At 48.6% G+C, this 18935-nt stretch overlaps 1 protein-coding gene across 4 annotated transcripts in view; it reads right to left on the bottom strand.

The window, feature by feature from the left end:
• MATN2 (matrilin 2) overlaps positions 1-18935 on the bottom strand; it is a 112453-nt gene that overhangs the window by 25855 nt on the left and 67663 nt on the right. For all 4 annotated transcript variants that reach the window (XM_036337829.1, XM_036337830.1, XM_036337827.1 and 1 more), the window contains exons 5-8: positions 14965-15087; positions 8783-8905; positions 5334-5456; positions 142-264 (exon numbers count right to left, since the gene is read on the bottom strand). In XM_036337829.1, coding sequence (XP_036193722.1) covers positions 142-264; positions 5334-5456; positions 8783-8905; positions 14965-15087 — 492 coding nt within the window. The remainder of the gene's footprint in view (positions 1-141; positions 265-5333; positions 5457-8782; positions 8906-14964; positions 15088-18935) is intronic.

The following is an 18935-nucleotide window of genomic DNA, read 5'->3' as shown; positions in this document are numbered from 1 at the left end:
TGAGGCAAGGAAGGTTTCGTCCGTCAGATCATCAGGCCCACGGGACACCCAGGAACTCCAGAAGTCGTTGGCTGCTGGTGAGCCCGGGGGCCTGGCATGGCCTCTTCCCGCCATCAGCATCCCCGCCCCTGGCACACTCACGGCTGCAGGTCTTGCCGTTGGGGTCCAGGGTGTAGCCCCGGTGGCAGCGGCAGTAGTAGCCCTCCTCCGTGTTGACACACTCGTGCTCACAGCCCGGCTTCTTCAGCGCGCAGTAGTTGATCCCTGGGGGAGTAAAGGCAGGTCCCGCGTCAGGCTCTGGGCTGTCCCAGGGCTGTGAGGTCAGCCCCTCACAGGAACTATTCCGGAAATAAGGTGCTCCGGGGGACACGGGAAACACCGCTCTGCTCTCCAGAGCTTGTCTGAAGGAGAACCTGGTACCTGAAGTGGCCTCTCCAGCACGGGTCTTTCCCTTGGATGGCCGAAGAGCCGAAAAATGGGCTGAGGGCCACAGTCCCCAGCCTCACCCCATCCAAGAAAGATGGGGACGCTGAGAAAACTCAGCAGACTCTTCTTCCAATTAACCTGATCACTAGGGCTCCTAAGCAAGGAGGGCGCTGCCACCCACAGTGCATTTGACAGTGACCTTGCACAGCACGAAGATAGAGTAAACAACAGCTCATCTTGCAAGATAACCAGCTGCTTAGCAGAGGCAGGACCTGGCAGTTAGATCACGAAGGATCCACATGCTCACCCTCGCTCTGAGTGAGGCCAGGACAGCACCCATATCAAGCACCTGGAGAAGAGACGTCTCGGATGCCACCGCCCATGTTGCAGTTTGACAACCAGAGCAGTGGTTGGCAAACCGCGGCTCACGACCCACATGCGGCTCTTTGGCCCCTTGAGAGTGGCTCCTCCACAAAATACCACATGCGGGCGCGCACGTACAGTGCGATTGAAACTTCGTGGCCCATGCGCAGAAGTCGGTTTTTGGCCTGGGCCAGTCTATTTTGAAGAAGTGGCATTAGAAGAAGTGGGGGTATGTTTGCTGAGGTCGACCCCTCAGACTGAGGACATTTTTAGCAAAGGCCAGCTTAGGAGTACCCTATTTAAGTTAATAACAATGTACCTACCTATATAGTTTAAGTTTAAAAAATTTGGCTCTCTGCCCTAGCTGGTTTGGCTCACTGGATAGAGCGTCAGCCTGGGGATTGAAGAGTCCCGGGTTCGATTCTGGTCAAGGGCATGTACCTTGGTTGCAGGCACATCCCCAATAGGAGGTGTGCAGGAGGCAACTGATCGATGCTTCTCTCTCATCAATGTTTCTAACTCTCTATCCCTCTCCTTTCCTCTCTGTAAAAAATCAATCAAATACATTTTTTAAAAAATGTGGCTCTCAAAAGAAATTTTAATCATTGTACTGTTGATATTTGGCTCTGTTGACTAATGAGTTTGCCGACCACTGTCCTAGAGTGACAGTCACCCTGTTCAAGCTATTTAGCAGTTTCCTTTCCTGGTAGAAAATGCTAAAACCACAAGGCCCCACACTGAGCTGGTCATGGGAGAGATGGAGAACGGTGAAAGGGAATCAAATGAGTGTGTGGAGGGCTTTTATGAGGTTCGTGTTGGCGTGGAAGGTCACAACTAACCTCAGGGGCTGGGCTGGATCAGTTGAACTGCATGGTTCTTTTTTCTGGGGATGTGACAGACACTGCTGGTTGCCTTGCCAACAATCATTCCCGGCTTCTTGGGACTAGAACCCTGATCCTCATGAATCATGGCTGGTCTAAGCCAGCCCAGCAACCATGTTCTCCTTTGTCAGTGATTGGTCTAGGGGTGGGGATATGCCCTAGTTCTAGCCAATGAGACATAAGGAGTTTCTTGAGGGGCCCCTGGGAAAAATTTTCCTTCCTGAAAAGACAAAGATGTATAAAGAAAAGTGCTTTTTCCTACTTTGCTTCCTGTCTATACAGACAGCTTTGCCTGGGGGGAAGACAGTTGACTCTATTGGAAAACACCTTGCCTCAAAGTTCGGAATTTCTAAGGTTCAATAAGAGACTGAGAATAACCATTAGCCCCCAGGCAGAAGCAACTGCCCCACCCTGTTGATAAACTAAAAACCATCTAGATTCTTGAAGAGGTTATCACTCCGATATTTGGCAAAAAGCAATTCAAAAATGACTCTTCTTCAAGTGGTTGCTTATAGCAGAGGTTTAACTGTAGATCTTTGCCTTCTTTACACACTTGGGTCATATTTCTTCACATGTGTGTTACTTAAATATTCATTTGCTTATTTATTCATTCAATTGGTTTTTATTGAGTAGCTACTATGCACCCCATATCTGGCTCGGTCCCATCACTAACTGGGAAGTGCTACACGTGGGCCAAGCTAGGGTGTAGCTTTATCTGGCAAAGCTGAGAATGTCCAGTACGCCCCTGTGAGGCAGAACTGTCAGGTAACAAATTAAACAGCGCTGATGAGTTGGAGACCTCACTGAGAGGTAAGACAGAAAAACATGGAAGATCAGTGACCCGAGAGAAGGAATTATAAGGCCAACTGAGTGGCACATATAGTTTTGAAAAGATTAGGCTACAAAATGTTAAAGCAGGAAGTCGTGGTCCTTTGGTCTAGGAAATCCAGGTGCTGAAAAAAAAAGCAGCCAGGTCACACGGCCAGTATGAGTGACACTGCCAAGACCGGCTCTCACACCTCCCAGCTCAGTCCAGATGTGGACCCCACCCCTGGTCTCCAGCGACCAGCGGTGGTACCAGCACAAGCAACCCTGGAGCACATGGGTCACACCCACGTCCGGTTCCACCCCCGGCCCCAGCTAGACAGCCAGGCCAGTCCTGGAGTCTGTGCTTTGCACGGCCGCCTTAATAAATTTATGCCTTAAATCGTTGACAGCACTCTTCAGAAAAAGAAATTGTGCCCAGATGAGGAAAAAGAATGAGTCCTGGCCAAGGGTCTTTGCTTCAGTAGTATTCTGCTTGAACATTTTTTCCCCCAGTTTAATTGGATGACATCAAATTCCTTTGAAAAATAGATTTCTTATTAAATTTGAAAATAGCCCACATCCATTAACCGCCTATTAAACGTAAATGGCTGTACCCTTAGCTCAAGATTTGTAATGCTCTTGAGATCCTCAGACTCCTACTAACAAACTCCAGATTTTAAAGCCAGTTTCTTTGCTTCCCTCTTGCACGTCATGCTCCGGAGAGACAGTGAGCGCTCGCTTCCATGAACAGCGGGATGCCACCACGGACAGTAGTCAGGGGCAGCTCTAAGAGGCTGACCTCAGGACCCGAGGGCTGGGTCTGCAGCAAAGACACTGGAAAATGCAGCGATGAGGCAGGACGCTGGGAGAAGGGCTGATGAGGACATCGGGTTTAGGAACAAGTTCCATTTCTCTTGGGTGAAAAAGTAGGGCACCTGGCTAGAGAGGAAATGGAACTATAATCGCTGAAGATACTATGTTAATGAGTATTAGGGACTCTGGACTGGGCCAAAGCCCGCAAACAGGCCCATCTGTGGGCCAGTTTTTGGTGGTCAAACTACTCCTGGATGGCCATTTCCTCTCGCCCCTTGGTTCCTGGCCTCCCTCCTCTCTTGATGATGCGTGCACTGCCTCCGGCCCTACTCTTATTCCTAGTGCCTCTCCAGACAGGATGTGGAGGGAGTGGCCGGGTGGAGGGAATCTCAGATGACTGGCATGAGATGCAGAGCTTCAAGCAGATGCCCTCCACTGACCCCCATGCCTGACTTGTCCCCTCTCCCCTCCGTTAGTAATGTGAAGAAGCTTGCAGGAACACAATGCGTGCCTGAGTGGAACCAGATCTAATTATCCCCCACATACGAGCTTTTGGTCCACAAATATGAGTCCACCTGCAAGTGATTTTCCCTGGGCGTAGTCAGCCATAGACACATTTACCCGCCCCCCCCGCCGGAAAAAAAGGTGTGAATAGCAGAGAAGAGTGGGGCCAGGCCAGAAAACGTGGCCCTCTACCACATGGCGTGCATGTGTGGTCTAATGGAAAACATTCCGTCCGATTGTTTTTACATTCTGTATGTTCTCAGTTAAAATTCCCATTTAATGCTTGAGTGTTTCCAGGGTTTGCATCCTGGCAAGGCAACGGGAATTATCTTTCCATAAGAGAGGCTCAGTTTCAACGTATGGGCTCTGCAGCCACCTGCCAGCGTACCAGGTGTAACGCTCATTACAGAGAGTGTGCAAGCGGACATAGGCTATAAGCAGGATGTGGCGGAGCTGGGTTTAGTTAGATAGTCACCAGTGCTTTTCCAAAGAGATCTGCGGTCAAACCTTCGTACGCTCAGTCCTGTGATGTGTGGAACTGCTGTATACACCACCAGGAACAGGTGGGAGAAGGAACACATGAGAATATACACCCCTACATGGGAGCTCCCGGGAGTTCTATGCACCGACTGTCAGGAGAACGCGAACTATTCAGTGTGTCTAAGTGTGGACTGACGATGGGAGTACTTTCTGAAGACATTCGCAACGTGCAGGCCTTAAAAAGGCCATCTTCTCAACAAGATCGAGTCATTCAAATAATGGTTGCAATTTCTCCAGGATGACGAATCTCAGAGAGACCCATGGACTCATTCATTCATTCGATAAATTGTGTCAGACCTCCATGGGCCAAAACTTCGAGTTGTTGAGGATTCAAGAATGAGAAAAGGGTAGAATCTCTGTCCTTGTGGAATTTCCAGTCTAGTGGTCCCTCGGGAACAGTCTAGTCTGATTTAAAGAGATCCCACGTGGGGGTCCATGCCCGAGATCCCCAGGCAGGCCCTTTGAAGTGCCAGCTGGCAGGCATTGGAGTCACTCAGCACACCCTTAGTATCATCCTGCTGGCACCACGTACGCCTGAATGGGATGGGGCTGCTTGGACCCTTATTTTGTTCCTTCCTTCATCTCCAAGAGGGTAGAGCTGCAATGTCCCCCTCTTAGCAGCTACCAGTGCCTTCCCTTGAAGGACTGGGAGAAACCAGCTCCTGTCACCTCCTGTCTCGGGGTCCAGTCGTTTCTTTCTCAAAGTCCCACATACGTGCTGTGGGGGTAAGAAGGAGGGAGAGTGCACCCCCACTTTAGGCAGGCGAGAGCTTCAGCTTGGGCTCGACATCGCTAAAGGAATCCAATGGGCACACCTGTCTATTCCATCTCTTTATAAAAGCCATCCCATCACAGGATCCCGAGACAACGGTAAGATAGAGGGCCAGAGAATATCGGGAGACATAAATGTCGTGTGTGTCTTGCTTGAGATCTGCCATCAAAAGGAAACTTGCGGAGCTTTTAGCGGGACGAGCCCTTTGCCAACACCCAGGCACTTACTTCTGCAGGTTTTCTGATCTGGATTCAGGGTAAAGCCTTTTAGGCAGCGGCAGGAATAGGAATCATCCGTGTTCACACACTCGTGCTGACATCCATGATTCGGAGAGGCACAGTAGTCTATCTCTGGAAAGAAGGAAAAATCATATTAATAATAATTAAAAAAAGCAATAAACCTAGCATAGGAAAACCAAGGGGTTTCCAGTCTTAACAATTTCCATATTTAGGGATATGGGCCTCAAGAATAGAATTTTCTTGACATGTCCTCAGTGGTTAGAGCAGCCGTTCTCAACCTGTGGGTCGCGACCCCTTTGGCGGTCAAATGACCCTTTCACAGGGGTCGCCTAAGACCTTCCTGCATATCAGATATTTACATTACGATTCATAACAGTAGCAACATTACAGTTATGAAGTAGCAACGAAAATAATTTTATGGTTGGGTCACAACATAAGGAACTGTATTTAAAGGGCCAGAAGGTTGAGAACCACTGGGTTAGAGTGTTGACCTGGGCACTGAAGGGTCATGGGTTCGATTCCCGGTTAAGGGCACATACTTGGGTTGCAGGTTTGATCTCTGGGCCTGATTGAGGTGCGTGCAGGAGGCAACCATTTGATGTGTCTCTCTCACATTGATGTTTCTCTCTCTCTTCCGCCCCCCGTCCCTCCCTTCCACTGTCTAAAAATCAGTGGAAAAAAATACCCTCACTGAGGAATAATGTAAAAAAAACGATGCCTGCCTTGATTCTGGGCCTTTACCTCCATCCCATCCGTCTGTCCTTTTAACTGGTCTCCATTTCCCAGTTCTTGCTCCCGTCCCTGGCAGGATCTGTCAAGTGTCTCAGTTCTGACAACTGGACTTCGCCCATTTCTTACGCTCACAGCTTTCCAAGGACTCTGGGGTCTCCTTTCTCTTACCGGCCCCTCCTCCCGAGGCCTGGCTCCCTGCCCTGCCCCCAAACATGGTGGGAGGGGGGCCCTTCTTCTAGGGGACACGGCTCCCTGCCAGAACTCCCTGAGTGCCAGCACCTTCTCTGCCCACGTGTTGGGGCGGCCCATTTCTGGGTCTTGACTCCGAGCCCAAGACTGCTGAATGGGTGGGCTCCACGCCTCGGTGGTGAGACCTCACAGCTGGAGCAGCCCCTCCCCTGCCGCCCAGCCAGACCTCCGCTCCAGCCCTCTGCACTGCACTATCTACTTCCAGGGTCTCCAGGCCTGCACCATCTCGGGGCGTGCAATTCTCCACGTCCCAAGAGATCCCAGGACAGGAGACACGTGGGGCCTCAGTGTGGGGGTGATGGTGAGGCCCTGGGGTTGGGGCTGGAGGAGGCAACGAGGTGACCCAGCCGGGGAAGGACCTCTGTTCAGGCAGGAAGGAGGCTGGATAGATGTGCTTTCCTCCAGGCCTCGTCCCGGGGCGGCTGCAGCCTCCCCACCTGTGCCAGCCCAGCTGGTCCCCTCCTTCCCTTAACTCCTGTTGGGGGTTTGTGTGCCTCACACGGTCAGCCCTCGGTCATATAACAATTCGTGTGGTGACCAAGCTGCTCCGTGTGCTGTGTCCCCAACCAGCTTCCAGGGGAAGCCTGGGGCCAAGTCTTGAATTTTTATGCACTGTTTGGGCAACAATAGGAATCATCCCTTTAACACACTTGTGCTAACTTAGCTCAGGCTCCTGGTATATGCTCAATAAATACCGATTTAAAGTCTCTGAAGCCAGTATCATCCCTTAAAAAAATCTGCTCGGCACCAGGCAATTTGCCAAAGGGTTGATATGGATGAGCTCATTTCGTCTTCAAGACAATGCTAGGAAATGAGCAATATTATCATCCCCTATTGTAGGGAGGAAACTGAGGCATAAAGACCTTGCCCAACGTCACCCAGGCAAAAAGCAGAGGAGCTGGGATGTGAACTGAGGCCGAGGCTGCCCCTTTGAAGGAGAGAACTGACTCATCAGACCAGCAACCACAATTCCCAAGCCATTCCACAGTGCAGGCTGCTGGCTTATAGTTCAGGATCTTCAGAAAGAAGGGAGACCAGGAACAGTCCATTCACTCATTTACTTGTTCTCTTCGTGATGTGCTGGGTGTGGCTATGAGCCTGAGGGCTCAGATCTTTGCACATCTTCCTCCTCCTGGCTGCCCCCAGCTCCTTGCCTTATTCACTGCTATTGGCACATGGTTGGGAATCCAGAAATGTATGTTTTGATGTACTGTGTCCCTTACAGTTCCATACTCCACCCCTCCTTCCAGCTCTGCTGCTTGCAAGCTGTTGATATGTAGAGATTGGCAAGCAAGCTTATGTTTCAGGAGTTTGGGGGGGGATGTTTTTTTTTTAAAAAAACTATGCAGTATGTGCTAAAACACATAATAGAGGTATTTTAGAAAGATTATGAATACATGAACTTTTTGTAAATTGAAATCCTACTTTCTCATTGATGTTTGTTTGAGAGATGACTTATTTTAAATTGCTATTAAACTACACGTTTTAAAAAATGCTGGGGCCCATCTGGTGTGGCTCAGTGGTTGAGTGCCAACCCATGAACCAGGAGGTCACAGTTCGATTCCCAGTCAGGGCACACGCCTGGGTTTCGGGCTCGATCTCCAATAGGGGGCGTGCAGGAGGCAGCCGATCAATGGTTCTCTTTCATCATTGATGTTTCTCTCTCTCTCTCTCTCTCTCTCCCTCTCCCTTCCTCTCTCTGAAATCAATAAAAAACATATTTTTTAAAAAACAAACCAACCAATGCTGGGCCCTAATACTTTAGGAATAAGCTCCTCTCAGGTGAACCTCTCTATGGGAGTTTAATAACGCACCACATGATCACTTACGTGTTGTGACATACCTTTACATTTAAAAGAACACTTCTGGAATTCTCTTGTAAACTCGTGATCACCTTTAGCTTATAGATCTTTATGGTCAGATATCTGGAGGCTCAACGTAATTCTGGTTTGTGTGTCAAATAGAACTATGTCGCTAAGACAAAAAACGAGCTGTTCGTTCCCTGCAGCCACCCTCCCCCACCCAGGACAACCACATGCAACTCCTTCTGGCTCAGCGATCGTCCTGAACTCGTGCGGAGTCGGAGCTGAGGCCCACAAGCCACGAAGCGTCAGTGAAAGGATTCCGTGAGCCCATTGACACTGACGGGCACGGCCAGGCTGCGTCAGCGCGAAGTCAGAGTCTGACTGTCCCCACGCTCGCTTGGCAGAGGCTGAAAGAACAGCCCCACGTGTGGTCTCTGAGAAGGACACCTTCATTAGGTGCCTGGGAGGGTGACTCTGAGATAGCGTGAGCGACCGTCTTAGGACGAATTAAGAAAGGCCTGACAGAGGAGGAACGGCGGCAGACGGGATGGCACCCCTCCGCACATAATCCCACGCTTCTCTATGTTTGGGAGGTTTCCATGGACACAGTGCCCAGCCCAAAACGTTTTTTGGCTGTTGTCTGTGACTTACTCGTGCACGTTTTTTTATCTGGATTAAGAGAAAATCCTTTAGGGCACCGGCAAGAGTAGGAGCCGTCAGCGTTCACACACTCGTGCTCGCATCCGTGGTTTTCTGAGGCGCAGTAGTCCACAGCTGTAAAGATGAAAACACAGAGTTGAAGTAGAAGCACGAACTGGGGTAAAGGGGATGGTAGAATGGAAGCTGACTTACAGGAAACAGAAATAGGGATTAATATTGTTGCCCCAAAAGGAGTATGAGTAAATAAACATGAACCGAAGGCCTCCCTCCCGCAAACATAAACACCAGGAGCCTAGATCAGGCAACTTACACCAGAAGATAAACTAAAGGACACATAAAGCATTGTATTTAAACGGTAAAGAAATGCAAACCAAAACAATCACAAGGCACACTTACATCTACTAAACCGCAAAATTAAGGCTAAGCTAAAATCAACGGTGGCACCCTGGCCGGTGCGGCTTGGTTGGTTGAGCATCCTCCAGTGCACCAATAGGTCACCGGTTCGATTCATGGCCTGGCAGAAAAGAATTCGATGGCTCAAGGTTTTATCACACTACTCACGATTTTTTAAAAAATATGTTTTTTTATTGGTTTTAGAGAGAGAGGAAAGGAGAGGGAGAGACAGGATTCAGGCATCACTGGGTCCTGAGACCTGTCCTAGAAAAAACCCAAGGTGTCAAATCCCCCCTGACCTGAAGGCCAGCCACTCACTGGGGACAGCAGATAAGACCAGCGTTAAACACGGAGGAGCCAACTTCCAGGCATGTGAACCTAAAAGCTTTTTAAGGCCAAGAGCGTTCCAGTCCACTCAACCCTGACATCCTTGGATGCGCGTGTGGGTTCTCTGCATAACTTCCTTGATTGCAAAATTGAAAAGAGAGGCCCAGCTTAGGGGGCAGATGAAAGAAGGTGATTTATGTGTATAACCCAGCGATGCCTCTGCTATTCCAAGTCCTCATCTACTTCAACAACATCCTTTCTTGGTCATTTTGTCTGAAATTTCTACCCTCCCCTTTACAAACAGAAAGAATACAGCCGTCCCCCCTTATCCACAGGGGGTACATTCCAAGACTCCCAGCGGATGCTTGAAACCACAGATAGTACTGAACCCCACATATTCTGTTTTCTCCTATACATACCTACCGGTGATAACATTTAATTTATAAATTAGGCACAGTAAGAAACTAACAGCAATAACTAATAACCAAATAGAATAATTATAATAGTATACTGTAATAAAAGTTACTGCACTGTACTCTTGAGATGTGGTCATATGATACAATACCTACATATGAGATGAAGTGAGGTGAATGACGCAGGTATTGACACTTCATTAGGACACAACTGGCCTTCTGACACTATGGCTACAAGTGACTAATGTGCAGGGCAGATTATGTAGCGTGGATATGCTGAGCAAATGGGACAATTCATGGCCTGGCAGAAAAGAATTCGATGGCTCAAGGTTTTATCACGCTACTCAGAATGGCATGCAGTTTTTAAAAAATATCGTGTTTTTTTTTTTTAATGGTTTTAGAGAGAGAGAAAGGGAGAGGGAGAGAGAGATAGAAACATCTATGGGCTGCCTCCTGCATACCCACTACTGGGGATTGAGCCCAAACCCTTGGCATGTGCCCTGACTGAGCCACACCAACTGGGCAGAGTGGCATGCAATTGAAAACTTATGAATTGTGAACCAATGTCACCCCCATAAATGTAATTTTTTTAAAAAAACTTATCAATTGTTTATTTCTGAAACATTCCATTCAATATTTTCAGACAATGGCTGACTGTGGGTAACTGAAGCCATGGAAAGGGAAACCGTGACTACGGGGTAACTACTATAATTCCCTGGCTATAGCTCTTTGGTCCTCCCGATCACAAACTGCTAAGATCTCAGGGTCAAAGCCCTCTCAACATGGTCAGTCTCAGCCGCCTATGAGGGAAATCCATCGCTGTCTTTAAGGATAATACTTTGGTGCAAGCAAAGATAGCCTAAGATTGACAGTCTCTGATTAGCAGAAGCAGGGTATTTTAGAGAGGAGCATTTGGGTTTCAAACTCATCATTTAGAGAAATGGCAGAACCAATTCATTTGCAATCCATCAATCAACCATAGCCAATGATTCAAAAAAGAAAATGAATGGCAAGTCCACTCTTTGAAAGATGAAAAGGGCAGTGGCCTCTGGCTTACAATCTGCTTGCTCAGAGAGGATAGAAAATAGGATCAAAGTTACCCTGAAAGACAAGGCTGTCAGTAACCACCAGGTGTGAGCACATACAGCAGAAAATTCACCCTCAAAAATGGGCTTTGAAAAAGGTACAGTTTGACAGGGACAGATGGCTACTAGACTCCCTACATGTGGCTACAACCCAAGATGCAAACCCTCACTCTCCCTCACTCCACACTTCGGATACCCAGGAAGTAGTGTTGGTAGAAGTAGGAGTAGTAATAAATTGCCTTACTCTACATTATGGATGAAAAAAAACTGCAGAAGTTAAACGATTTCTGCAAAGACACATGACTAGCAATAGCAGGACTGGATGTAAGCCCAGGTCTTACTGTATTGAAGGTCCAGATGCCTTCAAAACAAACAAAACCACAGAAACATTCAAAATGAAAAACAGACAGAAATGAACATTTAGGAAGAAATGGGCTATGCCGCTTCCTGACTGCGTCCTGGTTCTAACCTCTCCCCGTCGTACGAGTGCTGTTTTCTGCTGCCCTCTTGACATGTCCCTACTGGTGACCCACCTCAACCTCAGACTCACCTTGTCGAAAACGACTCATTATCTTTTCTAAAAATCTGTTCCCATCACTTTTCCATCACTGTTGTCATCACTCAGAGTCATGGAAGCTCCAACTCAGCAGTCACTAGTGACTCTTCTCCCCCCCTTTTATTTATCCATTTTCTTTCATCCCCACTCCATCCCTCTCCATTCCTCCAGTCGCTACTCAAACTCTGGCTCTTGTCCCCTCTCGCCTGATCGTGACCATAGACTCCCATGGTCTTCCCATCCCTCACCACCTTCCTCCTGGAACTCATGCTGCAGTTCACCACAAGGTTAAGTTTCCTAAGAGGAGGCTTTGCCTTTGTCACTCCCAAATACAAGTCCTTCAGGAGCTCTTTTTCAGAGGGGACGCCTATACTCTTTCTGTGATTTTCAAAGCTCTGAACAGTCTGGTTGCCCCTGGTATCTTAACCTACCTCACACCTGCAGGAAGGCTCTGCTTCAACAGAGCTGGTCTCCTCAACTGTGTAAGTCAAGCTTAGGAGCCTTAACTAGCGGGATCATATAATTTATTGTCAATCTGGAACCCATCGGAAAGGGAAAGGGCGTGCGACTGAGAACTGAGCCAACAGGCACGCACTGGGCTCGTCCTGGGCCAGCTGGGATTTATGGTCACCATATTCTTAACGTTCCTTGCCCATCTACATACAGGCCACCCCGGCCAGCTGCTGACGGGATTATTCCAGGATCCCTCCCAGCCTTTGCTCTCCTCTCAATCTCCAGCTCTGAGTCGGAGGGCTGGGAGTCTCCAACTTGACCAGCCCCTCCAGACTGATATTCTTGGGCTGGGCTGCCTGTGTAGCTTTCAATTTGACCTTCTCCCCATGAGCCTCTTCCTGATCCACCAGCTCAAGGCTTGCCCCTCCTAGCGCAGCCTCAGCCCCCAAACTTTGAGAGCACTGCCACCTCCACACCATCACTGTCCTTCCTGTCTCCTCTTCCTCGGACATCTGTCCAGTTGCTACCCTTACTTCCTTGCCCGGATCTTCCCCACCCCAGCCATTTGGGATGTCCCTTCTGTAGTCCCCATTACCTCTCTCATTTGCTTTGGACTCAGCACAGCCCCACTGAGCAGCAACCGACCTTCTGAGAATTAGTTCAGTCTCTCTAACCAAGGTCACTGGCAACAAAGGTCCACTATCGCTTAATCATCTCACTCCCAGCCTCTAACAGGTCTGGCTCTTGGCTGAGGAGGAGGATGACAGGAACACGTGATGGATGATAAGACCTGGGTCGCACATGGTCCCTCCTCTTTTCCCACCCTTCTGCTTGGACTACCCCTCTGAGGAAAGGCAGACATTCTTAAATGCTGATAACAGCAGCAAGAGAAATGCCATCTCTAATAAACACGGCCCACAACAGCTCCCTGGCAACCACAAATCTACTTTCATGCCTAATGCTCTTCAATAAATGTCAAATTCCAGAAGTTATAGCAAAACCCTCAGACACACAAAGGTTCTCTACTACAAGGGACAATTAGGCAATTATCTGGCCACACTCAGAGAACTGGGTTCCTCATTGCCCTCGAGTTTCCCAAGGGACAAGGCAGACCCCCAACCCCGGTGTGGCCCTCACTGCCCGTCCTATCTACTCACTGTCACCCTCACAGGCTCTGACGCGCCCTGTCCCTCCCCGCCCCCTCCTCTACCAGACACCCTCAGCCTGTTTCCTGGTCGGTCTTACTCCCCACGGCCTGGCTTCCTTCTACCCTGTAGCACCCAAAGCTTCTACTCATTTGACAACCGGTAAGGGAGAAAGATAGCGTGACCTCATTTTGTTGAACATTAACAAAAATGTCTTGAGGTGGATATTTATATGGGGCAAAGTCTGGCAAAAAATACAACAAACTATTAGTGATTTTCTCATCTGTTTAATTTCCTCGACAAAAGTATGTGACTTGCATGATAAACATTAATGAAGCAAACATCATAAGAGTTGGTGCTTACTATGTTGTCTTTTTTTAAAAAAAATATGTATTTTATTGGTTTTTTACAGAGAGGAAGGGAGAGGGATAGAGAGTTAGAAACATCAGTGAGAGAGAAACATCGATCCGCTGCCTCCTGCACACCTCTTACTGGGGATGTGCCTGCAACCAAGGTACATGCCCTTGACCGGAATCGAACCTGGGACCTTTAGGTGCACAGGCCGACGCTCTATCCACTGAGCCAAACGGGTCAGGGCACTATGTTGACTTGTTTTGCCAGTCTTCGTGGACGTGGTGCCCTGCCACCTAGCGTGGTCACCACCAGCAGATTAATAAAAACATCAACCCTAACGCCCAGGAGACCAATTCCGCCTGTGGCCCTCTCGTGAGGAGGCTTTCAGCCCATCAGTTTGTCGCAACAAACAAACCCCGGATGCTCACCCCTCCCCTGCAAAGAGCAGGCCGTCGCCTCTACTTCATGTTTTGTTGCTTTTTCCTTCCACATCCTTACCTAAGATCAAGGTAGCTGGAAGATGTAAATTCTATGTGGAAAAAAAAAATCGTTCATTGTTTTGTGGGGAGCAAGACACAACAATAGGATATGAAGGAGAAAATGCAGGATTTACTAGCAGAGTCAGAAAATGTAGGTTCCCGTTCTGATACCAGTGGAGACCTTTTCCTTCCTTTCCTTCAGATTTTCTGCCTCCTAAGTTTTCAGTTCACTTTACTTAACGCCTACTATTTGCCAGGCAGTGTTCGTTCATGGAAGGATGAGGCTGTGCAAGTTTCAAGGGCTTTGCAGACAAACTGGGAGGTACCATTGGGGATTTGCCAGCTGCTCGGCAGGTGCTGGAGGGAGCCAGTCTCCATCACTGAAGAAATCAGGTGTCACCCCACCTCTCCGCCCTCTCACCCGGCTGTGGGGTCGCCACGCGGGACACTGCTCAACTGATTGCAAGTTCCACGCACTGCCCTTGACACTCCGTGGCTGGGGCTTCTGTCTGAGGCTCCTTGTTGTTTTCCCTGGCCTGCCCTGAGCCGCAGGTCTAGCACTTTGAGGTGCCACTCCGCAAGGCAGCACGCCACCGGGTGACCTTCACGCACATGACACATGAGCTATGTCTACGTCGGGCCATCCCAAACGCCCACCCATTTTCCCTGGATGAAAGTCCGCCCAGTCCTTTCCAAGGGTTGCCGTAACAGACAGCGATATGTACACAGATTATCATAAACCTGCCTTTTGCTGAGCACCCGGAATGAGAAAAGGCCAACTTCAGGCATGAATGAAGTCTTTAAAGTTCCAATTCTAACCACGAGACCAGAGGACTGAGCACTTTGCCAAAACTCACAGGAGAGTGACTGGGTATGTGGGGTGGGGGTTGGGGGCTCCCCCTCCTGCTTACTATGCAGGCGAGTCCTTCCTCCTCACTCCGGGCGGGCGGGCGGCAGGGAATACTCACCCACACACCTTTTCCCGTCCTCGGCCAGGGAGTAGCCGCTGTAGCACTGGCAGACAAAGGAGCCCAGCAGGTTCACACAGAGCTGCTCGCAGCCGTGGTCCTCGGCCGCGCACAGGTCCTGGACTGAGGCAAAGTCACAGCATTAGAACGGCCGAGGGCCACCTTCTGCACAGAGCATGCGACACGCAGCCACGCAGCACACGCTAAATAACTTTTGAAAACATCGAAAGCATTGATATACGATCATCGCGGAAAACTTGGGAAACATAGAACAACCGATAAAAGAAAATCCACCTGTAAGCCCCCCATCCCCTCTTCATGCAATCTGCCACCCAGAGGCCACCGCTGTTAACATTCTGGTGAGCATGTATACGCATACTTTTCCAAGTTGAAATTATTCACCTCTATTAAATGCATTAAGTAATTTTAAATTCACAGCCGTTTTTACTCCCTGCGTGCCACTGAAAGTGCCCTGGAAACACTGTGAGCGGTGGTGAGCTGCCACGGGCAGGCACTGCGCCGGTCTGCCGCCGGTTCCATTCCTACTCTTTGAGAACCAAGTGCTTTGTAGTCAGTCTCGGCAATTTATACGGAATAATCTGACGCTGTCTTCAACATTTTGTAGATGGGAAGCTGAGAGAGGGCACAGAGGAAAGGCCTGCTACTCCACCCAAAACACGGCAGGTCCAAGAAGAGCCCCTCACTCCCAAGTCTGCATCGGCCCCGTTGTTCATCCTCCTCATTGCATGCGTCCGCCAGAAGGAGCTTTGAAAATCCTCTTTGCCATGTATGTATTCACCCCAGTAACAAATGAGGACAATGGGAAGCCAGAGGAGGTCAGGGAGGTAAAGTTTACCAGGGAGAAATGGATGTATGGTTATCACTGGTCAGTCCTATTTCGGTCAAATATTTATCATATGTCCACACAGCACTGAGCCCTGGCTATTTATTAAAATGCAATGAGAGAATGCACTGTAGGCCCTGGCCAGTGTGGCTCATTTGGTTGAACGTCATCTCGTGCACCAAAAGGTTGCCGGTTCAATTCCCGGTCAGGGCACATGCCCAAGTTTCTAGCTCCATCCCCAGTAAGGGGGGTGCAGGAGGCAGCGATCAATGTTTCTCTCTTATTGATGTTTCTATCTCTCTCCCCCACTCCCTTCCTCTCTCTAAAAAATCAATAGAAAAACATATACAAAAAAAGAATGCACCTCAGGAACGCATTTACTGCAGTGGAACTAGGACTATGTGAGAGGGTGAAAGGTTAAAGGCATTTCCAGTCCATCACTGCTTCAGTCTCTCCTTTGCAGAAAAAGGCTAACAGGATGCCATTATTTCCCAGCAAGGAGAATGACTTGGTTTCATAAGTAGGTCTTCCAGTAACTCCACCATTAAAGTTGGAGGAAAAATCAAAGATAATAAATGGATTGAATATATTAAAAAAATAATAATTTTCTCGGGTTAATATGACAGCTATGAATTAACTAGAAAGTCTGATTAATGCCTAAATCCAATAGCTATACTTTAACATCATTTCCTAGGTCTTTGAATTTTATAGTTTATTATGCTTTTAGATAAATATAAAATATCAAATTGATAAAGATAAATGCTGATTAATTCATTGCCTACTAAATGCATTATATAATTTTAAAAAATAAAATCTACATCATAACATTAAAAATGCTTAAGTCTAAGATCCCACAAATAGGATTCTGGTTGTAAAATGTTAAAAGAGGTATTTTCGTTCCAAATCAATAAAGTAGATTTTTTAAAATTCTAAATGCAAATTCCTCTATTTCCTACCAGAATAATTGTACCTTAGATTTCCAATTGGGAAATCCAATTGAGATTTCCAATGAATTTAGATACAAGGAAAGCACCAGTAACCAAAAACACCTTCAGCTCATGCAAAAATTATTAAAGAATAACAAAAACTACAGTTAGTTCCAAGCCTAGACCAGATACCTAAGGAAAATCGGAATTATAGGATGGTCTTCATTTATTCAATCAATAAAGCACTAACTTTGTCCCAGGCACTGGAGATACAGGGGTGAACCAAACAGACAAAGGGGTTCCTGCAGTCAGTCACCAGCTTGTGTTCTAGGGGTAACGGGAAGCTCTAGGAGGAGTGTTCCTGACTGAAAGAACAGCACGTGCAAAGGTCCTGAGGTAGAACAAACTAGCCCATCTGAGGACCGGAAAGGCCAGAGTGGCCATCAGACACACCCTGAATAACTAAAATATAAGATAGATTATGCTAGACACCCACACGAGAGATGCTGACACTACAGTAGTCGTTCAGAAAGGAGATTAGTTGGCCCTGGTCAACAGTGAACCTGACCGGCTGACAGGGAAGCCTGAGAGTAGAGAAAGGGAAGTGGCCGAGGGACCAGTGTGAGTAACTGCGGAAATGGAGGACAGCAGGACAGGCATGGGAGTTGAATATCACTCGCAAGTCCAAGGCAAGTAGCAGGAGGGAGGACCTGGAGGACAACTGACTTCGGATGGCAGAGGGCCTGGCCCCAGGCTGGGTACCCTCAACTCCACTCGGCAGGCCGTGGGGACGACTCGAGGTCAATTCCTTGAAAAGGGAGGCGCCACTTCCCCTGAGTCGCGCTTTAGAAAGACACGTCTCGGAGTATCACAGCCCCTCTCCGCCCGGGAACGTAGAGGACTTCCAGCACAGCGAAATGAAGAGCGCTGCTTTGCGGGGAACAGCTGCAGTTTTCTGAATCTCAGGCTGAAGGGCCTTGGCTGGCTTGCACATGGACGGGAAAATTAACCTCTTGAGATGAGGCCCTTCAACTGTTCTTCAGAGCCTTGGTCTCGCCCACCAGCAGTCAGCGCAGCCCTGTGCGTTCCCCTCTTGGCGCGGATCGCAGTGGCCTGACGCAGCCATGTCTTACCTGTGTCTCCCTCTAGGCACCCTGACCGGGATAGGATAGGATGGGAGCTTTCACAGGGGTCACCTAAGGCCATCCTGCATATCAGATATTTACATTACGATTCCTAACAGTAGCAACATTACGTTATGAAGTAGCAACGAAAATAATTTTATGGTTGGGGGTCACCACAACATGAGGAACTGTATTTAAAGGGCCAGAAGGTTGAGAACCACTGCCTTAGAGCCATCTGGGGACCTTTAGAAAATCTCCAAGCCCAGCTCCACCCTCCCTAAATGGGACTCGCAGGGGTGGGATGCCGGCAGCTCACAGGTAACTCCAGTGTGCAGCCAGGTTGAAAGTCATTGAACCTTCTGGACTAAAGTCCTCACAATCCTCCAAGAAGACGGTGCCCTGACCCAGAAGTCAGTCCCCCCTTTATTAACTCCATTTATTAACTAAGACCGCCAGCCTCCATTTCCGTCTTTTTTAAAAATATATATATATATCTTTTTATTGATTTCAGAGAGGAAGGGGCAGAGAGAGATAGAAACATCAACAGTGAGAGAGAATCATTGACCGGCTGCCTCCTGTACCCCCCCCACACACACACTGGGGATCGAGCCTGCAACCCCGGCATGTGCCCTGACCGGGAATCGAACCGTGACCTCCTGGTACATAGGTCGACGCTCAACCACTGAGCCATACCGGCTGGGCTCAGTTTCCTTCTTTGAACAAATCTCAGAATTACTGCAGTCCTTGGTCCCCTCGGACACGCCGTGAGGGTGCTGAGGGTGGTGGGAACGGAAGGATAACGGCTCGGATTTCAGAAGGACAGTCCCACAAACAGCAGGCCTGCCCGTTGGCTTCATGGCCGTGGCCTTTCATGCTGTTTCCAGGAGGCTGGGGATTTATGGCCACTGGTGAGCTGCACTGTCCCGAGGGAAACCATGGGATAAAATTCATTAAAGACACGGAATAAATACAGACGAGGTCCTGACAAAACAACGGTTGTTTTTTTGGCAGCGGTCACTTCCATTTGAAACAAATACAGACTTTTTTTTGGATGATTCCTTATGCTTTTGAAAAACA

Source organism: Myotis myotis, unplaced genomic scaffold (genome assembly GCF_014108235.1).
Source record: "Myotis myotis isolate mMyoMyo1 unplaced genomic scaffold, mMyoMyo1.p scaffold_m19_p_16, whole genome shotgun sequence".
Lineage (NCBI taxonomy): Eukaryota > Metazoa > Chordata > Mammalia > Chiroptera > Vespertilionidae > Myotis > Myotis myotis.
This window is presented reverse-complemented; position numbering and strand designations above follow the sequence as displayed.